Raw genomic sequence first — 19,515 nt, 5'->3', positions numbered from 1 at the left:
TACAGCTCATCTTGTCATTTATGAAGCTGTTCTTTGTTCCTGCTAGTTTGAGTTAAACTGAAGCATGTTTTTCTTGTTTATTAGCCTCTTTATTAACCCGTTCTTCCTCATTCAGGGGAAGGTGGACGAGGCGCTGAAGGCGTTTGAGGCGCTGGTGCAGCTGTATCCAGAGAGCCCTCGAGCTCGCTACGGGAAGGCCCAGGTACTGCACAGTAATATTACACAGTGATACTACACAATAATACTATACAGTACTACTACACAGTACTGCATTACAGTGAGCGTAGACCACGAATCACCATGTGTGTGTTATTCAGGCGGAAGACGATCTGGCTGAGAAGATGCGAAGCAACGACATGCTGCAACGAGCCATCAACAGCTACAGAGAAGCTGCTGAGCTTCCTGATGCCACCGCTGACCTCCTGAGAGCTGCACTGAAGAGACGAGCCGAGAGACAGCAGTTCTTAGGTAGCAAATACTCATGACTGAGCTAGCTATGCGGCTAAAGTTGGAGAAAAACAGCTAACTCCACAGCTAAAGTCACAGAAAGTCAGCTAACTGCACAGCTAAAGGCATAGAAAATCAGCTAACTACACAGCTAAAAGCATAGAAAGTCAGCTAACTACACAGCTAAAGGCATAGAAAAACAGCTAACCGCACCACTAAAATCATAGAAAAATGTTGAACTACATAGCTAAAGTGAAAGAAGACGCTAACAACACAGCTAAAGTCATAGAAAGTCCGCTAACTACACAGCTAAAGGTATAGAAAAACAGCTAACTTCACAGCTAAAGGCACAGAAAAACAGCTAACTACACAGCTAGCGTCACATCGAAACAGCTAACGTCACATAAAGTCATAGAAGGATGGCTACCGACATCGCTAAAGTTACATTAAAACGGCTAAAGTCACAAAAAGTCAGCTAATGTCAAATAAAGACTGGTAGCTAACAACACAGCTAACGTGACTTAAAAACTGCTAAATGCACAGCCTCATGTATCGTCTGTGACTCTCTGCAATCTCATGAGGTTTTCTGTCTCTCAGGTCGGATGCGAGGATCTCTGGTGACTCTGGAGAGGTTGGTTCAGATCTTTCCAGAAGACATCAGTCTGAAGAACGACCTGGGCGTCGCTCACCTATTGCTAGGCGACAACAAGGGCGCCAAGAAGGTGTATGAAGAGGTGTGTGTATGATAGCAGCTTACTAAACTTCATGTGATTTTTAGTCACAGCAGTTTGTTGGTAGTTTAGTGGTGTTCTGCTAATACAGGCTTCCACTGATTGGCTCCCTTATACCCCGCCTCCTAGGTTCTGGCGGTTGATCCCAGCAGTGGTTTTGCTAAAGTTCATTACGGCTTCATTCTTAAGTCAGAGAACAAGATTGCGGAGAGTATACCATACCTGAAGGTAAGCGTGCACACATTTGTAAGTTTATATGATCATTGTGGCCAAAACACAGCAACAAGTCATAGAAAAACAGCTAATCGGACAGCTAGCGTCACATAAAGACAGCTAACAACACAGCTACCATTACATGTACAGGTACTGTTAACACCACTAAAAATATAGATAATAATGCTAACGGTATAGTTAACATTACATGAATACAGCTAAAAAGACAGCTGAGGTCACATAAAGACAATGAACAGGCCAGCTAATGCCAGAAAGACAGCGAAGATCACATAAAAATAGCTAACAACACAGCTAACGTCACATGAAGACAGCTTAGAAACACAGCTAAAGTCTGATAAAAACAACAACGCAACAAATGTCACGAAGACAACTAACAAACACTGAGTTATATTTTAAGAATTCTGCCTTATGTTGGATAATTTTGTAGTCATTTTGGAAAGGTTTTTAGTAAGTACTGACCCGTAAAGATGGAAAAAAGTGCAAAATTTTCAGTTGTGGTTGATATCGTGTCTCGATAAAGCTCCTGTAAGCGTGTATATATGGATGGATCCATATTTCTACCAATTAGTGTTTGAATATTCTGAGAAAGTACAGCAACATATTTCCTAAGTTCTGTCTGAACTGACCCAGTAACGGGTACTACTGATCCCATCGTCTCACTTCCTGGTTCTCTCCAGGAGGGTTTGGAGTCGGGTGAGCCGGGAACAGACGACGGACGCTTTTATTTCCACCTGGGCGACGCTCTGCAGAGGGTCGGAGACAACAGTGTGAGTGAAACTACCTTCTGACATGCGTCCAAACAGAGATGTGGAGGTTTAGAGGTTGTTTCCAGGCACTGAGCAGCAGCAGTGTCGTCCTGCAGGGTGATGTTCTGGCCACAAGGTGGTGCTAAAGAGTTAAGAAATGAAGACGAACATGCAGAACTCAGAACTGAGCACTTTCCTTCCCAGCTCTTTAAAATGTAGTTTACAAGTACTCCGATTACACCTAAATAAATCCATAGTTTAATGCAGTAAAGTCATGTATTTTTTTCTGAAATTGACTTTTACTTTTGGAAATGTATTTATTTACTGAAAACATCCAGGTTTTGTAGTGAATCCAGATGACAAACGGCCTCAAGTGTTACCGGACCTTGACTGTTTGTTGTATCAAATTTTTCAATGTTTACACTTTTTATTTAACCCTCTTTGTTGTCTTCATTTACCGTCATCAAAAAATATTGTTGTCTGAAAAAAAGCTAACAATTCAGCAAAAAAATTCCCCAAATTTCAGAAAACTTGCAAAACCTTCAGGAAGAAAATTTCAATAATTCCTTAAAAGTTTCCCTTTAAAGTTTTATTTTACAAAAAATCACCCAAATATGGCAAGAAAATTCTTGAACATATTTTTTTTAAAAATTAGTACAAATCTTTAAAAAAAAAACCTAAAAATATCTAAAATGATTCCATGTATTTCAGTAAAACCTCTGATATTTTCTTTAAGAACATTCACAAAAAAACAACCAAAATCCAGTGAAATTTGCTGGTTTTTGGTTGTTTTTTTGGTAGATTTTGGTTGAATGTTCTTAAACGTACTTTTTTTTAATTTCTTTTTTCCACCCAAAAAAATGTTCAAAGATTTCCCAGGAATGTTGAAAATGTGGACATCAGAAGTTTCACTGTGAATTTTTTTTTTCTTCCACATTTTAAACTTTAAAACGGATCAGTTTTGACCCGCAGGACGACACGAGGGTTAAACGTTTTTTAACTGCTGTTCACCAGATCTCAGAGAACAACAGTGTAGAAAAACTTTCAGGGTTGGAGTCAAAGCAGAGGTTTAATTTCCAAACTCCACATGATGTGCAAGTCAGCTTTCTACATGTTCATTTAAGACCTCTTTGGCCCGTACGGGGATCGAACCCGCGACCTCGGCGTTATTAGCACCACGCTCTAACCAACTGAGCTAACCGGCCACAAAATAGGGTGCAACTCCTCTCCAGCAGGTGGCAGTAGGTGAACGAGGAGGATGTCTATTTACATACTGCCTGATCGTAGAGTGTACTCAATGATGTGCAGATCAGCTGTTTTTGGTGTTATTTCAAGAGATGTTTAGCCTGTACAGTGTTGAACTATACAGTAAAATCAGGTTCTTGAAGTCAGGGGAGAGGTTATCGTAAGAGATCCTACCAGGTAATCAGTGTAGATAGTTTTCAGTGACTGTGCACAATCCTCATAGTCTCCACATTATATCCATCCAATTTTCAGGGTTGATTCCAGATTTTACTGACAAGCTGTATTTTCTGGCTCCTTAAAAGCTTGTCTGGCCCGTATGGGGATCGAACCCACGACCTTGGCGTTATTAGCACCACGCTCTAACCAGCTGAGCTAACAGGCCACAAGCACTGGTGTTTTTATGTCAGTGTGGAAACGACAGCTGAGGCATATGTGGCGTCACCCATTCAACTCCTGTTATGTTTCAAACGTACACCATGTTTTCAGTTTTTCCCGAGTTTTTTAAACCATCGAGTCTCAGAGATCCCCACATTGAAGTTTCTATAGAAGAGTACGATAGTGTTACTTATTTAAACCAAAAAATCGAAAAGAGTTGTTTTTACCTTGCTGACATGTTTCGACAGCTCCTGCTGTCTTCCTCAGAGCGTCATCTGACGTTTGGTGACGTGTCCTTTTTAATCACGTGGTCGGTTTGACAGATCTGTCAGAATCTGTCAAACCGACCACGCCTCCCGCCGTCCGGTGGTCTCCGGAGGATGGTGTCCGAGGTATGCGAGAGGATGTAGGCTCCCTCGTCCCGGTTCATGGTGTGGCCCGCCCGCTTTTCGATTTGTCGGTTTAAATAAGTAACACTATCGTGTAATACACAACAACAAAATGAACCTTATCCAACTATTCTATAGAAGAGTGTCCAAGCTAACAGTGGACCAGCCAAAATGGGTTTTGTCACTTTTGCGACCATTGCTTGTTACTTCGAAAAGTAGAACGCCACACACAGAAAGATTGTTCTTGTTCTTGCATTATTGCTCGTTCAGCGGCTAGTTTAGATGTTTGAGGACAGTTTCACGATGCGAGATATCTCTGCACGCCCCATTGAATTTACATAAAGTAGAAGTTGAGTCTATTTCATGCAAGAGCGCATCTAGTGGATACATGCCTCCAGTTATACAGTGTTTGGACATCATGTTTCTGCCATGGATGAGAATGTCCATAACCTCACACCAATTAGTAGAGCCTCTGTTTAGAAGTGTAGCTTCAAAAAGCTCTTTGGCCCGTACGGGGATCGAACCCGCGACCTTGGCGTTATTAGCACCACGCTCTAACCAGCTGAGCTAACTGGCCATGAGAGAACACTGATTTTACCCATCTGTCAGAACGAAGTGGGCAGTGGAATGACAGATTCTTTTTTGATCTGGGAATGGTTTCCGATGTGAAGTTCAGGACACCTGAGCCAAAGGAAAGACTAGCTAGCTAAAATTACCTTAAGATGTAGCTACAGCTGTTTCAAAGGAGTCACAGAAAAGACTGAGGTTTGCGAGGTAATTTAAAGTAGAGGGATTTCGTTGATACACAAGGTCATGGGAAAACACAGTTTACAGTTTGTGACCAGTATTTTTATTTTTACTTTTAATTAATTCCCATATTTTAAGTAAAATGACCCAACATCTGTGGTTCCAGCTTCTATGTCAGAATTTACTTCATGAAAGGAAAGTTTTCAGTGAAAATCAGTATTTGGGTCCATTTTAAACCCACCATTACCCTATTATACCTGACACCATTAATTATATTATCTCTGTTGTCTCTCTCCAGGCGTATCACTGGTATGAGTTGGGTCACAAGCGTGGTCATTTTGCGTCGGTGTGGCAGAGATCTCTGTACAACGTGGACGGACTGAAGGCTCAGCCGTGGTGGATGCCCAAAGAAACCGGGTATACCGACCTGGTCAAGGTACGCCGTCAGAGAGAGTGTGGACACGTGTGCAGTTTGTCTTTGCTCAGAGTTAAACTAAACAGGATATTTGGTGTTTTTACGTGCACTCAGATGTTGGAGAGGAACTGGAAGACGATCCGGGACGAGGCTCTGGCTGTGATGGACCAAAGCACCGGACGGTTTATACCCGAAGAGGAAAACCTCCGCGAGAAGGGAGAGTGGGGCCAGTACACTCTGTGGCAGCAAGGTACGAACTCATTTCATCGGCTGAAAATTAGCCCACAGTGTTTTTAATATCAATAAGTCGCTTGTATTGTCAAAAAAACAGAGGTTCCAGTTCCTTAAATGTGATTAATTGATGTTTTTCTGTATTTCTGGTGTGTTTGTGGTCAGGGAGAAAAGTTGGAAATTCTTGTCAAGGAGCCCCGAAAACCTGCTCGCTGCTGGAAAGATTCCCTGAAGCTACAGGATGCAAAAGAGGACAGGTACACACTGGCAGATAGAATGTTTTTGGCCTCTGTATATTTGATTTTAGCTGTAGTTAGCTGTTTATCCATTACATTAACTGTAGTTAGCGCTTTCTATGACTTTAGCTGTGTACTTAGCTGTCTTTTAACAACTTTAGCTTCATAGTTAGCTGTATTTCTATGACTTTAGCTGTGTACTTAGCTGTCTTTTAACAACTTTAGCTTCATAGTTAGCTGTACTTCTATGACTTTAGCTGTGTACTTAGCTGTCTTTTAACAACTTTAGCTTCATAGTTAGCTGTATTTCTATGACTTTAGCTGTGTACTTAGCTGTCTTTTAACAACTTTAGCTTCATAGTTAGCTGTACTTCTATGACTTTAGCTGTGTATTTAGCTGTCTTTTAACAACTTTAGCTTCATAGTTAGCTGTATTTCTATGACTTTAGCTGTGTATTTAGCTGTCTTTTAACAACTTTAGCTTCATAGTTAGCTGTATTTCTATGACTTTAGCTGTGTACTTAGCTGTCTTTTAACAACTTTAGCTTCATAGTTAGCTGTATTTCTATGACTTTAGCTGTGTATTTAGCTGTCTTTTAACAACTTTAGCTTCATAGTTAGCTGTATTTCTATGACTTTAGCTGTGTACTTAGCTGTCTTTTAACAACTTTAGCTTCATAGTTAGCTGTACTTCTATGACTTTAGCTGTGTACTTAGCTGTCTTTTAACAACTTTAGCTTCATAGTTAGCTGTACTTCTATGACTTTAGCTGTGTACTTAGCTGTCTTTTCTCAACTTTAGCTTCATAGTTAGCTGTATTTCTATGACTTTAGCTGTGTATTTAGCTGTCTTTTAACAACTTGAGCTTCATAGTTAGCTGTACTTCTATGACTTTAGCTGTGTAGTTTGTGGTCTTGTGTTTTAAACTCAGTTTTCTTGGAGATTTGCCACAAAGAATTATATTTCCAGGAAGTGAAAGCAGGTCAGAACAAGCATGAACCCTCGTTTAGGAACAGGCTCAGACTGAGATCACAGAGCATCCAGCAAACGGACAGATTAGTTTCGGTTTGGTTGGTGCTGAGAGCCAGAAAGAGTCCTGAAGATGTAACAGCTGCAGAGTTTGAACACCTGCGAGGCTTCAGGGACGGATTTTCTCCACTTTGGACTAATGGTATCTCTGTACCTTCCTCTGTCCAGAATAAGTATTAGAACAGGAAGTGTTGTCTTATATTTGGGCCTGCAGGATAAAACATGTGACCTGACATGTCAATAAGCTGATTTTAAGGATTTCATGTCCAAAAATATCCAAAGAGTCACCAAATCCATGCTTTTACTGTCCACTTTTAGTCCCAGCTGTCCTGGAAGTTCATGTTTTCTCTCTAGTAACCATGTCTGCCGTCTGTCCAGATTAAGTTCTCAGTGATGCATCCTGGGACTCACGTCTGGCCTCATACTGGACCCACCAACTGCAGGCTGAGGATGCATCTGGGCCTGGTCATCCCCAAACAGGGCTGCCGGATCCGATGCACCGACCAGACCAGGTGTCAGCTCCTCGTTTAGCTCCTCATTTAGCTCCTAGTTTAGCTCCTCCTTTAGCTCCTCCTTTAGCTTCTCTTTTAGCTCCTCCTTTAGCTCTTTGTTTATTTCCTTGTTTACTTTCATTGTGTATCTCCTTGTTTGTCTCCTTGTTTCCTTTCCTTATCTATCTCCTTGTTTAGCTCCTAGTTGAGCTCTTAGTTTCCTCTCTTAGTTTCCTTTCCTTGTTTATCTCCTTGTTTCTTTTCCTTTCCTTGTTCATCTCCTTGTTTCCTTTCCTTATTTATCTCGTTTATCTCCTTGTCTCCTTTCCTTGCTTCTTTTCGGTTTGTATTAAACTCTTTATGTCATCAGTACGACTTCAAAAATCCTGAAACAATGAATGATGCTGATGTAAAAACAAAGTGTCTCACTTCTCCTCCTCCTCCTCCTCCACGTCTCAGGGAGTGGGAGGAAGGTAAAGTCCTCATCTTCGACGACTCCTTTGAACACGAGGTGTGGCAGGAGGCCGACAGCTTTCGTCTGATCTTCATCGTGGACGTCTGGCACCCGGAGCTGACCCAGTACCAGCGGCAGACGCTGAGCCCCATCTAGAGCCGACCAATCACAGCAGCGGTAAGAATCACGTGACAGGAAGTGTGACGGACTGACTGATGGACTACTGACGCTGTGGAAGGACCCCGTCCACACCGGACCGTTGATTTCTGGGTTTTACTACTGACTCCACCACAAACTCAACCCATCGGTACTTCACCACACTCTGGATTCTCACTCACAGCTCCGGACACAAACAAACAAACAAACAAACAAAGCAGCTCTTCGGAGACGAAACACTAAAGCGTGATTTAGAACAGCTTCTGGATGAAACAAAGGAACCTTCAGTTTAGCTCCTCAGTCCTTAGCTTCACTCTTCATCACTTTTGCACAGATGACATGTAAGAAAAGATGATTTATATTTATATTAAAATTAAAAAATGCAAAACTTTGCAATAATAAAAACATGTGTGTTTGGTTTTTATTCCTCGTATCAAACCAAATTCATCACATTTAATAAACTGCAAACTTCAGCGTTTTTATTCACTTTCAGTAAATGAACTAAAAACTGGTTTCATTTTTGCTGAAATTATTCAGTGTTGTCAATAAAGTTGAATTTTTATATTTATTCATCTCTATGTCTCCTTGTTTCCTTTCCTGGTTTATCTCCTAGTTTCCTGTCCTTTTTATCTCCTTGTGTCCTTGTCTTATTTCCTTCCCTTGTTTCCTTTCCTAATTTAATCTCCTTGTTTCCTTTCCTTGTTTATGTCCTTGTCTCCTCTTATTTCTTTCCCTTGTTTATCTGTCTGTTTCCTTGTTTCTTTTCCTTGTTTTATCTCCTTGTTTCCTCTCCTTGTCTCCTTTCCTTGTTTATCTCCTTGTCTCCTTTCCTTGTTTATCTCCTTGTCTCCTTTCCTTGTTTATCTCCTTGTCTCCTTGTTTATCTCCTTGTTTCCTCTCCTTGGTAATCTCCTTCTTTCCTCTCCTTGTTTGCTCTCCTTGTCTCCACTTCTTGTTTCCTAATTTATCTCCTTGTTTCCTCTCCTTGTTTATCTTCTTGTCTCCTTTCCTTGTTTATCTCCTTGTTTCCTTTCCTAATTTAATCTCCTTGTCTCCTTTCCTTGTTAATCTCCTTGTTTCCTCTCCTTTCCTTGTTTTCTACCTTTTATTTGACTAAATTAGTTTGTTTTGTGCTAAAATGTTTACGTGTGTTTATAGTTTAGATATTTAGGCACAGACGGTTTTTCTTGAACTTTTCACAGCAAAGCGTGGCGATTGTTTCATAAAACAGCCCAAAATGTGCAGTAAAATGATGGTATGAAAGGAAACACGGCAGGACTTTGGTGTAAATGTTTACTTCTTTACATTCATTGAAAGGAAATACATTACAGTTGAGTGGAGATCAGCTGAGTGTAGCCCTGATGATGAAACAAAAATCCGTCCAATCATCAACCTGCACCATAAACCCAAACCTGTCGCAGGAAATGACTTTAAATATGTCCGCCCAGGTTCTTCTGTAGTGTTTCTGCAGCGCAGTAATACGAGTAACGATAATATACAATCTTCAGATGAGTGAGTCGATAAAAACAATCTTTGCTTGTTCGCTGCTGGAGGTTGAAGGTGAGAGTTTGGCATCCGGAGGTTTCTTCACAGCTGGTTTTCGCTGGTAGAACGACTTCCCCACATCCCCATGCTCTATGAGTGTTTGTGGCGACAAACACCGTGCTGTTTTTATTTGTTTTTTTTACTTTTCAAATACTTGTGCAACGTCGGTGAGTTTGTTGTGCCTGAAGGAAAGAAAACAGTTGAAATCATTTCTGCCAAAGTGAAGCTTTTTTCTTCCTCGTCTTTGTTTCCTTCTCTGGCTCGTTGTTCCATTCCTCTGTTATCAAGAATCTTCAAAAGTTACAAAAAGATTTGGCTAATTAGGTAACAGTTTGTTTTTTAGACATTCAAACATTTTAAGGTTGGGTTTCACCAAAGAGGACGATGTTTAAACTCAGATTTACACCTACTTTATTGTTAATTTGGCCACTAGGGAGCAGTGCATCAAGCTGCAAGAATTAAAGCCCAACATTTCCTCTCTTTTGACTCCATTTTTGGTCTCCACCACCTCCCAAAGGAAATACTGGGCCCTTTAGCTGCTAAATGCTAACCCAGCTACTAAAGAGGAAAATGAGTTTTAACTGAGAAACACCTTATTAAAAATGTTAGCTAGCAGTAAATAAACAGTGCTTTTACTACAAACAGCAACTTTTCTTAAATTATCGCCGAATGTATTTGTGATTGTCCACTTAATTCCCCTCTGAGTCAAAGATAACATCTTAAAATGTCAACAAATTGTCCAAAATCTGAGGTAAAACATTTCTTTGTTGCTTTTCTGTTCTTGGTAAACAATTTCAAACACAAAACCTACGCAACTTCTGTGAAAAATCACTTCTTTTCCGAGTTGTAACTTTACCAAATCCAAACAAACAGAAGCAATACACAAATATTTAGCCTCCGTGTGGTTTAAACTTCTCGATGACGCCATTATGGTGACGTTCAGTGGGAATAAAAAGGAGTAAACTTGTTTAGAAACCTGCAGAAGTCGCTTAAAAATCGTCCTGTTTTTAGCTTATCAGCATCCTTCTTAATCGGTGAAGTTTTTCTGCACATCAATGGACTCGCTACAGATGCTAAATGCTAACTGACTGACTCCTTTTAAACAATGCTCCACCCCCTCAGAGGAATTATGGGAAAGTCTTAGAGCTCAGTGGTGCCCCTTGTGGACAAGTAAAAAACACCAAATCCAGTTAAAGTTGTGTTATTTTCAGATTAAAAAGGAGCAACCTTTGTTTAAACTGAATCCTCGTTGGTGCAACCCGCTCTACCACGGTTCTCCATTACAGACATGATTGTTTTGTTGTACTGAGGTTTTTAAATAAAGTTTGATCTTCGGCCGTTGTGTTTAAATGTGGTCAGCACTAGAAACTCAGGAGTGTGTTGTTGTTGCTGCTGCTGCTGTGGACATCTGGACAGATGTTTGGCTGCGGAGATGCTCAGCTGGGAGGAATTAGGCGGCTCACACTCAGGACAGACTGTGTGTGTGTGTGCGTGTGTTGTACTTCTAGGTTTGTGAGGACATCTTCTGTGTTTTCCAACCTGATTGTTCATTTTACTGCACGCTCAAACACAATAAAAACGAAACTGTTTTATGTGATGCTGCAGCAATTAACTGAATTGATGGTGAATGTTCTTGGGTTTATCTACAGAACAGGGGGTCCTCGACTTACAGCGTTCGTCGGGACTGGTTACGTGGAACTAGTTGACGAGCAGAGCGGATGAATACGTCGTCACGTGGCACTATCAGACCGCTTTGTTTCCATTCTCCGGTTGTACTCCACCTTGGATTGTGCTGCATTCACGAACCTTTTGTCCTTCATTATGGCTCCAAACATAAATCAGACTCTTCTGATGTTTGGAAGAAAAGGAAAGCCGTCTCCATGGAAGTGAGAATAAAACACTGGGAACAGAAACACCGATGAACCTCGGCATTATCAGACCAAGTTGTAGAAACAGGTCAGCACATTCTATTATCTTCTTGTGAAATGATTCATACATGTATGAAAGTCGTTGAATTCATGACTTTTCTGGAGAACCGATCGATATCGCGATGTATGGAACGGCTTTGTTTACATTTTCACTGGAGTCCCAACTTACCGCGAAAACCGATGGAAATACGGAACTCAGATGTAAGTCGAGGACCTCCTGTAAACTGAATGTTTTTTGGCACGTTTTATAACTCCAATAGATCTTATTGTTTATTACTGCAGCAACCAAAGGAGATAGGTAGTTCTGTGTTGGCAAGCTGTAGGGTTTTAGCTAGAAAAGGAGCACCATGACAAAGACTTCTGTCACGCTTAATGACCTCCAACCACTTGTATCTACTCTCTCTTGCACAAATGATTTAATATATTGTTACGTTTAACTTATTAGTGTAATCATCATGAACAAAAACAGATTTAGTCTTTAAAAGTCTCAATTTTTTTCCCCAAAATCCTCTAAATTTGGCCAGAATGACTCTTAATTTTGTGTTGAAAAAATCAACTAAAACCTGATTTAAAATGATCTAAAATAGTTACAAACTTGTTCAGAACGACATGAAAACTGTCCAAATGTTCCTGAATTGAACAAAAACCGGATTTAGTCTTTACATTGTGACACCTGGACGGATGTAGAACTGATCTGGTGTCAACTTTTAATGTGTTGTGTAATGTAATCTGCTGTTCTGATGAAGTTCTGGGCTCAGAAATGATGGAAAAGTCCATTACATAAACACCTCTATGTACTTAAAGGGCCAATACATCTGAAAATATTCTTAGTATGAAGGTAAAATATTGCATGGCTTCATTAAATATAGTTAATGAAGATAAAAAAACAGCCTGTTCTCAGGGAACCTTCTTCAGATTTGGTTGGTTTTAAACATGATGACCCAGGACTCTTCTTTAGTCCTTAATAACAGCTAGTATGATATCATTCTGCTGGATGCTGCGTTATGCTAATTACGGTCCTCACAAAGATAGAAGTACAGATGTCTGTGTGAGTCCTGTGCAGTGGGTTCGGTCACCGTCAGGTCAACGGGACAGAAGGACAAATCCACCAGATTAACACACAGCTGGTGCTGGTTGTGGCTTAAAGTGTGTTTTCAAGAAGTGTGTCGTGTGTTTAGTCCAGAGCCAGCAGCGGTGTGCTCGTCTCCCGGTCCGTCTGCCGGAGAGTTCCTGGTTCCACCGCTGACTGAGACCTGAAACAAGACAGAGACTAGTGAGGGAGGCCACCAAGACACTATGACTACTCTGAAGGAGTGACTAGAAAGAGGAGAACATAATGGAGCTCTTTGTCCATCAGACTAGATGATACCAAGTACACCATCATGGCAGCATCATGATGCGAAACATGGTGGTGACAGCATCATGACGTGAAACACGGTGGTTGCAGTATCAAGGCTTGTAAAGGTAGAAGGCAAATTAATGCAGCCAAGTCAATAGATGTCCAGAGGAGAACCTGGTCCCCACCTCTTCATCAGGTCCTTATCTCCTCCACAGTTCTCCCGGACGTGCAGGGCGTCGTATGTTAGCGTGTACTCAGTCTCGTCGTTGTAGTCGGGTCCCAGCAGCGTTCGCGCCCAGATCCCCATGTCGTACGGCGGCAGCGTCCCGCCAAACTCCGACGGCAAACACTCGGGCTGAATGAGCTGGTGGAGCGAGTTCAGGTTGTTACCGTGGAGGAAGATCTGAGGAGGAAAAACATGGTGAGAAAGAGATGAGAGGATAAAGAACTAAAGCATGGTGGTGGCAACATCATTATATGAAACATGGTGGTGGCGGCATCATGATAAATATATAGCAAAGAAATGTGTCCTCACCCTTTTCCTGGTCTTGTCTTTGAGGAAGGGTTTGATGATGGTGTACATGGCATGGATGTACCACGGCTGATTCACAAAGTGGATTCCTCCAAACCGCGCAGGGAAGCTGTCCTGAGGAGACGAGGAGTCATGGTTTAGTTTCGCAACATCCGAGACACGAGGAGACGAGTCGAGGACAGAAAACAAACAACGAGGAGAGGAGGGTTTCCCACCTGGAGGCCTTCTATCGCCAGCTTCAGGATGTTGGGCGTGAGCTTGGAGGCCTGTTTGAAGGAGAAGTTGCTCCAGTCGATGATGAGGATGAAGCCGTTGATCTGCAGCTCCGGGTTCTCGATGAGAACCTCCAGAGACAGCAGGATGGCTCTCAGGATGTCGGTGAAGGAGTTCCTGCAGGGGGAGGAACTATTCAGCCGCTAATCGATGGCTACAGGGAGCGTGACGGTCTTTAACTACAGCTCTGTTGTTCTATTTCAGAACACAAGTGACTCATTAGACTCTCGGTGTTTCCAATCAATACCACACATCTCTGTGTTGTAAGCTGTAGAACACTGCAGATCCAGTCTCTGGACTCAATATTCAGAGAAGTCGGCTTTAAATATCACAGAACATTTCACAAACTGAATCAACTGATCAGTGAAAGCAGGATTTGTCATCATGATGCAGTATAAAGGTGTAAAGGTGTGTGTCTTACCTGTTCTGTTCCTCATAAAGCGGTACAAAGATATAAAGGTTTGTGTTTTACCTGCTCTGGTCCTCATAAAGTGGTATAAAGGTATAAAGGTTTGTGTTTTACCTGCTCTGGTCCTCATAAAGTGGTATAAAGGTATAAAGGTTTGTGTTTTACCTGCTCTGGTCCCAGTTAGAAGCAAACAGGATGAGGATTTTTCTGCCCTGTTGGTCCGGAGTCTCCAGGACGCCTGGAAAACCGTCCATCAACGCTCGCTTAATGCCGGGATCGTCCACCTGGTGATACCAGAGATGAAACCAGGTGAGAAGACAAGGATGACGTGACAGAAACGTACAGGTGAAGCACTAAGTAGTAAATAACGATCGTTCTTTAGTATACAAGCGCTGGTCGGAAGTCATTAACTACCCGAAGTCTTTGTCATGGTGGCCCTTTCCTTGGTAAACTCCTGCACTCATAGTCTGATCTACCGCCTCCTCTGGCATTATCAGAGGGAGTGCAAGATCATTTCTGATGTGAAAAGCAGTTAAATTATTTACAGCAACCAATCCATTAATGATAAACCATTATCCTCCCTAGTCACAACCAAAACAACAAGATACAGAAGTCTTGGATGGGTTGACCCCACTGAGAGGGAGGTGCTCCAACTTGGCCTGGGTCAAAAAATGATTGCGATACATAACCAAAAGCAATAAGAATATATATATATATGTAGTTTCACTTTATTGCGTCAAAGCTTCACGTAAGCACATAAACAAAAAGTTCAGTTCCATAAATAAACTCCTAGCATGTTTCCCTGCAGGTCTCATGAGGTGCGCTAGTCCACGGCTGCCTGGATCTCGTCACCTTTGTCCACACCTGCAGATTGTCCCTTATACTACAGCTAATTTACACAACACTTTCTGATATGAAAAGTGGGGAAATTATTTACAGCAATTAATCCATTAACATCTCTAGTCGTGACAAAATGTAAAAGATGCAGGAGTCCCCATCGGTTGTGGGCAACAAGCTCAGACTAGGACTTAAAACGATACCGATACCTAACCAATAGCAATAAGAAGTTCTTCAATAAACTGGTAGTTTCACTAATTGGCATCAAACCTTCATGAAAGCAGAAAGACAAAATGTTCAGTTCCATAAACAAACTCCTAGCATGTTTCACTGCAGGTTTACCAAGGTGCACTTAGTCCATCTTTAGACGTCCCCAGTGGATGCTGTAATTGGCCAGAATCAACTAAAAACACCCTCACACTTGTGGTTCCATCATCTCCACCCAAGGGTTGTATCCCTGGCATCCTGTTAGGGCTGACGGACTGCTCATCAGGGTGCGTGGCTGCCGGTGTAGGGTCTCCATGTGGTGATACCCTGAACCTTACCCTTCGCCCTGGACGCCCTCTGTGATATTGTCCATTTTACTTGCTTCCAGAGTTAGGAGTGGAATGGGACAACCAAGATTTAGAGCGCTGTACGTGAACTACAACTACCAAGTGCTGGTTTTTAAAATTCTCTTTTTGTTTGAAGACTATCAGCAGAAACAGACCTTGAAGCTCTGGAACATGTCGAGGTTCTGCTGTCTGAACTGGAAGTACTGGGCCAGCAGTCTGAAGGTCTCCACCTGGTCGAACTTCCTGGCTCTGAGGAAGCGAAGGATGAAGTCGTCGTCCGTTCGCAGGAAACCGATGTCCGGTCGCGTCACGATCATGTCTCGAACCTTCGGTCAACAAAAAGGGAAACAACAAAAAAAACTTAAGAAAATTCCACTCTGAAATATGAAAACAGAACCAAGAAAGTAGTTGGAAGGCCTGTATAAGATTATATCTCAAGTTTGTGGCATTTTGCGTGAAATTTAACGCCACATAATTAAGTCATTTCATGGGTTTTTCAACTCTTTTACAGTAGGTACAAGTTTTTCATCATAGTATGCTGCAAATGTTACCAGAATTGCAAAGAAAATCTGCAACTGATGCCCATTTTGTCCTCTATGTGAATGAAAGGACCTGGTGTGTGGAGATGAACAGCAGATGGCGCTAATTCTTCGAGAAGAAGATATGATCACATCTGCCAAGAAGGTAATTTTTTTTACATGAAAACTGTCTGGATGATTTTCATGAAACTTGATGAATGGTTGGAACAGAGGTTATCGAAGAACCTGGTGAATGTTACTCGGTGCCTCGAGTACTGTGGCGCCACCGATGGGTCGAAGTTGAAGGTGCGTGAATGTGTCTTAACTTTTGAGCCACTCCCCTGATTTTCTTGCTGATTTCTGCCGCAATGGATTTACTGACATTTTGGATTTTGTGAAAAAGTTTTAAAAAGTTTTCAAACGCTACCGTTTTTTCACCAATCTTGTTTTGAAAAGTGTCACAGATTCTGAATTTTTGGAAATATCTCAGGAATGCTTTCATGTATTAAAATCAAAGTTGGTTCTCTGGTAGGTTCTTGAAACTACCAGAGAACCAACAGAGAAGTCCCAGTTGACTTCTACTGAAGCTCCCACGATCTCCGTGACCTGGATGACTGAGAATCTTCACAGACCTACACCCTGAACCCAACAGTTGGCGGTTTAAAGTGCATTTACCTGCTGGATGTCCTGATGAAGAGTATCCGGGTTCTCGTTCAGCTCTAGTCGAGCCTTTTCCGTTGTCTCGGAGCTTAGACCAGCGTGGAGGTGAGTCATGGTGGAATCTCGCTCTGGTTCGGCTCCTAAAGTCCAAAACGATTCCACCTGTGGTTCCCCTGAATCCAGCTTTGACCGAGTGTCCGAACCCTTTTTTTAATTCAAACTTCTGGACCTCAAAGCTCCAGAAGAGCGTTCAGGTTTCTTGATGTTCGTTGATGTTTTTCTCAGTAGTTTTTGCCCTTTTTAATCCTGTGACACAATCGTATTCGCTGTCAGTCTTTGATTTTACAAAAGCAAGAAACAGTTTGATCCCTTTTTGAAAAATTCCCTGTCGGTAGAAGACAATCGCACTCGTCTTGTACAGCGGCTTATGAACCGTCTTCTTCTACATCGTTGGCTGGAAAAAGAGATTCTGATGCTGGGTTGAAATGTTTTAGAACTTCAATCTCAGTCATTAGAAAAAAGATCAGCAGCGGGTTTGATTCACTTTCTGATGCCTTAATTTTAAAAAACACACCAGCAGGTAAACAGACGGTTCTTAAATGTCTAATTCACATCCTTTTTGTCCTGTATCTTCCTCCTCCTGTTCTACGTCATGGCTCTTCAGTGTTTATCCTCTTCGAATCTCTGGTTCATCATGACGAAGCTGTCAGAGCTGCAGGCTTTGATGATGTTACGGTCGTTTGTCCGAGAGAAGTGGAGGTCGGTTAAGGCAACTTGGTCCGACTCGAACCTCCTCAGTCTGTAAGAGACGGAAGAAGAACCCTTAATGTGATTGAACAGTGAAGGGATTGAAGATCTCAACCATAAATATAACCAAGGACAAGTAATCTGTGGTTGACCTGCTAATACGCTAATCATGCCGCTAGAATATTCATGATAAAACTCTACTGCATCTGCAGAATGGTACGAAATACAGCATCAGACTGGTTTTTATCGTCCAGAAGCTTCGTCCAGATGGCGACAAGCAATCAGATGCTAAACTATGAGGCTAAATAAACAAATATAAGGAATATAGCTTTAAAATCATACAAACCTGAGGCAAATATACATTACAACGAAAAAATATTATAGAAAGCAGACTGTTGAATGGTCCATGATGTAAATATGACTGAATAAAAAAGTTGTTTTTACTTGAAACTTAAAACCAGAGAAACCATAAGAGCTAAAATCTTCTAATAGGACTGAGAATGAATCCAATATTTAATCAAAGTACCAAACCAGGAGCTGACTGGTAATCGAAGAAGCTGAAGTAGCATCAGACACAAGGCTGACCATTTAAAGCCGACTCTCGTTCACGTTTAACGCCTCCACGGTTGTTGTGAAGAACGTGACCTTTAGAGAGGATTTTGTCCAGTTCAGAGTCTTTCTTCAGCCCGGTTTTAACCCAAACAGGAAGTGGTGTACGGTGAGCCTGTTCTCTGGTGACTAAGTTCTTTGTCGCTGTGAATAACCTGCCAAATCAATGTAAAATTCACCACATAGGTTAACGTAACTAGCGTTATACGGCTTCGAGACCTTTATTCATGTCCAGTAACTACTGTCACCAGTGTTTTTAAAGGATATATTTTACCTGCCTTTTACAGTGTGGGCCTTTTATTATTTTATTTTATTTTATTGTGTAAGTTATTTGTGGTTTGTGTTGTTTTCTAGATATTTTCTGTAATTTAACAAAACTTTTTTATTTTATTTTATTTTTGTACAGCTTTGGCCTGTTTTTACAACACATATATGTATTTTTAAATTATTGCGTTAGATATTATTTATAATTTAGCCAAACATTTATTTATTTATTTATTTATATTTATAGTTCTAGCCTGTTTTTTTGCAGCATGTGAATGTTTTTTTTATTATTGTGCAAGAAATCATCTGTAATTTAGCAAAAAAAATATATTTATTTTTTGTGTTTATTTATTTATTTATTTATATTAACAATTCTGGACTGTTTTAACAACATGTAGATGATTGTTTTTAGATTGAGCTAGATATTATCTGTAATGTAACCAAACGTTTATTTTATTTTACAGTTCTGACCATTTTTTCTTTCTTTTTTTCCAACATGTAAATTAAGAATTTTTCTTATTTATTGCGTTAGATATGATCTATAATTTAACCAAACATTAATTTATTTATTCATTCATTCCTGTATTTATTTTTATTTACAATTCTAGCCTGTTTTTTAACATGTAAATGATTATTGTTTTTTAATTATTGTGCTAGAAATTATCAATATTTGAACCAAACGGATAAAACGTGTAAAACCTCGTTAAATTATCTATCATTTTCCGGTTAAATCGTTAATCCTCTGCTCTCTCGGTGTTTTCTGTCTGAGGGTCGGGTCCACGGTGACCCTCCAGCCGCCTCCATCCTCCGCCGGTCGCTGAGCGCTCCGAGGCGGACCGATGGAGGAGCCGGAGCCGCCGCCGTCACCTCCTGGCCCGGATCACCGGGACCCTCCTCGACCCGGTAAATAACGGAGGACTCACGGTGGACGAGCCGCTAGGTCTGCTGCTGCTGCTGCCTGGATCCCGGCCGTCCTGCTTGGCCCGACGGCCCTCCGGCGGTGGTGCTGATGCTGCGGACGGAGGCGGCGGCGGCGGCGGCGGGGGGACGCTGCTGGTGGAGGCGGCCATCGGACAGAGGAGAAGCCCCGGTGGACGTCTCGGAGGACGGAGCCCAAAGAACCGGGGAGAGGCTGGAGAAAGAGCAAGGTCCCTGAAGGCGTCACGCAGGATGGAGCCCGTCCTTGTGAGTCCGTGTGGGCATCTGGAGGAGGACGAGGAGGAGGAGGAGGAGGAGAGCCGTCAGTGTCCGGAAGTAACCCGTACACATCCGGTCACTGCCGGAAAAATAAAATCACCCAGAAATAAAAGCAGGTTCAGAGTCCACAATAATAATAATAATAGTAATAGTAATAAAAATAAATACCTGCAGACT

The 19,515-nt window shown here is 41.6% G+C and overlaps 2 protein-coding genes and 3 non-coding genes across 5 annotated transcripts in view; 1 reads left to right on the top strand and 4 right to left on the bottom strand.

Annotated features, from left to right (window-relative positions):
* LOC110965482 (aspartyl/asparaginyl beta-hydroxylase-like) overlaps positions 1-8,494 on the top strand; it is a 38,963-nt gene extending 30,469 nt beyond the window's left edge. The window contains 10 exon segments of the mRNA XM_051940472.1: positions 116-202; positions 318-468; positions 1,045-1,181; positions 1,308-1,406; positions 2,090-2,179; positions 5,213-5,350; positions 5,444-5,579; positions 5,726-5,817; positions 7,204-7,337; positions 7,776-8,494. Of these exon segments, the coding sequence (XP_051796432.1) occupies positions 116-202; positions 318-468; positions 1,045-1,181; positions 1,308-1,406; positions 2,090-2,179; positions 5,213-5,350; positions 5,444-5,579; positions 5,726-5,817; positions 7,204-7,337; positions 7,776-7,926 (1,215 nt within the window). The 3' untranslated portion in view covers positions 7,927-8,494.
* trnai-aau (transfer RNA isoleucine (anticodon AAU)) lies at positions 3,290-3,363 on the bottom strand. Its single transcript has one exon. It is a non-coding gene; the product is annotated as a tRNA-Ile (tRNA).
* trnai-aau (transfer RNA isoleucine (anticodon AAU)) lies at positions 3,712-3,785 on the bottom strand. The gene has a single exon. It is a non-coding gene; the product is annotated as a tRNA-Ile (tRNA).
* On the bottom strand, positions 4,671-4,744 carry trnai-aau (transfer RNA isoleucine (anticodon AAU)). Its single transcript has one exon. It is a non-coding gene; the product is annotated as a tRNA-Ile (tRNA).
* Positions 8,495-9,205: 711 nt separating the features above from the next.
* On the bottom strand, positions 9,206-19,398 carry LOC110965484 (clavesin-1-like). Its single transcript, XM_022214565.2, has 8 exons — positions 19,065-19,398; positions 16,537-17,320; positions 15,499-15,669; positions 14,118-14,236; positions 13,486-13,660; positions 13,274-13,384; positions 12,924-13,141; positions 9,206-12,652 (listed from the first exon to the last, which is right to left on the bottom strand). The coding sequence occupies exons 2-8, from the start codon at positions 16,633-16,635 to the stop codon at positions 12,574-12,576; spliced, it is 972 nt and encodes a 323-aa protein (XP_022070257.1). The 5' UTR covers positions 16,636-17,320; positions 19,065-19,398; the 3' UTR covers positions 9,206-12,573.
* Positions 19,399-19,515: the final 117 nt, after the last annotated feature.

The sequence above is a fragment of the Acanthochromis polyacanthus genome, chromosome 20 (assembly GCF_021347895.1).
Source record: "Acanthochromis polyacanthus isolate Apoly-LR-REF ecotype Palm Island chromosome 20, KAUST_Apoly_ChrSc, whole genome shotgun sequence".
In the NCBI taxonomy this organism is placed as follows: domain Eukaryota; kingdom Metazoa; phylum Chordata; class Actinopteri; family Pomacentridae; genus Acanthochromis; species Acanthochromis polyacanthus.
The sequence above is the reverse complement of the archived record's forward strand: the minus strand, read 5'-3'. Positions and strand labels throughout refer to the sequence as shown.

Excerpts from the sequence above, each read along its gene's own strand:
- LOC110965484 (XM_022214565.2), bottom strand. The coding sequence starts at position 16,635 with ATGACTCACCTCCACGCTGGTCTAAGCTCCGAGACAACGGAAAAGGCT. Across the intron at positions 15,670-16,536 it reads TTCATCAGGACATCCAGCAG|GTTCGAGACATGATCGTGAC; the intron begins GTAAATGCACTT and ends TGTTGACCGAAG. Across the intron at positions 13,142-13,273 it reads AAGACAAGACCAGGAAAAGG|ATCTTCCTCCACGGTAACAA; the intron begins GTGAGGACACAT and ends TTTCCTCCTCAG.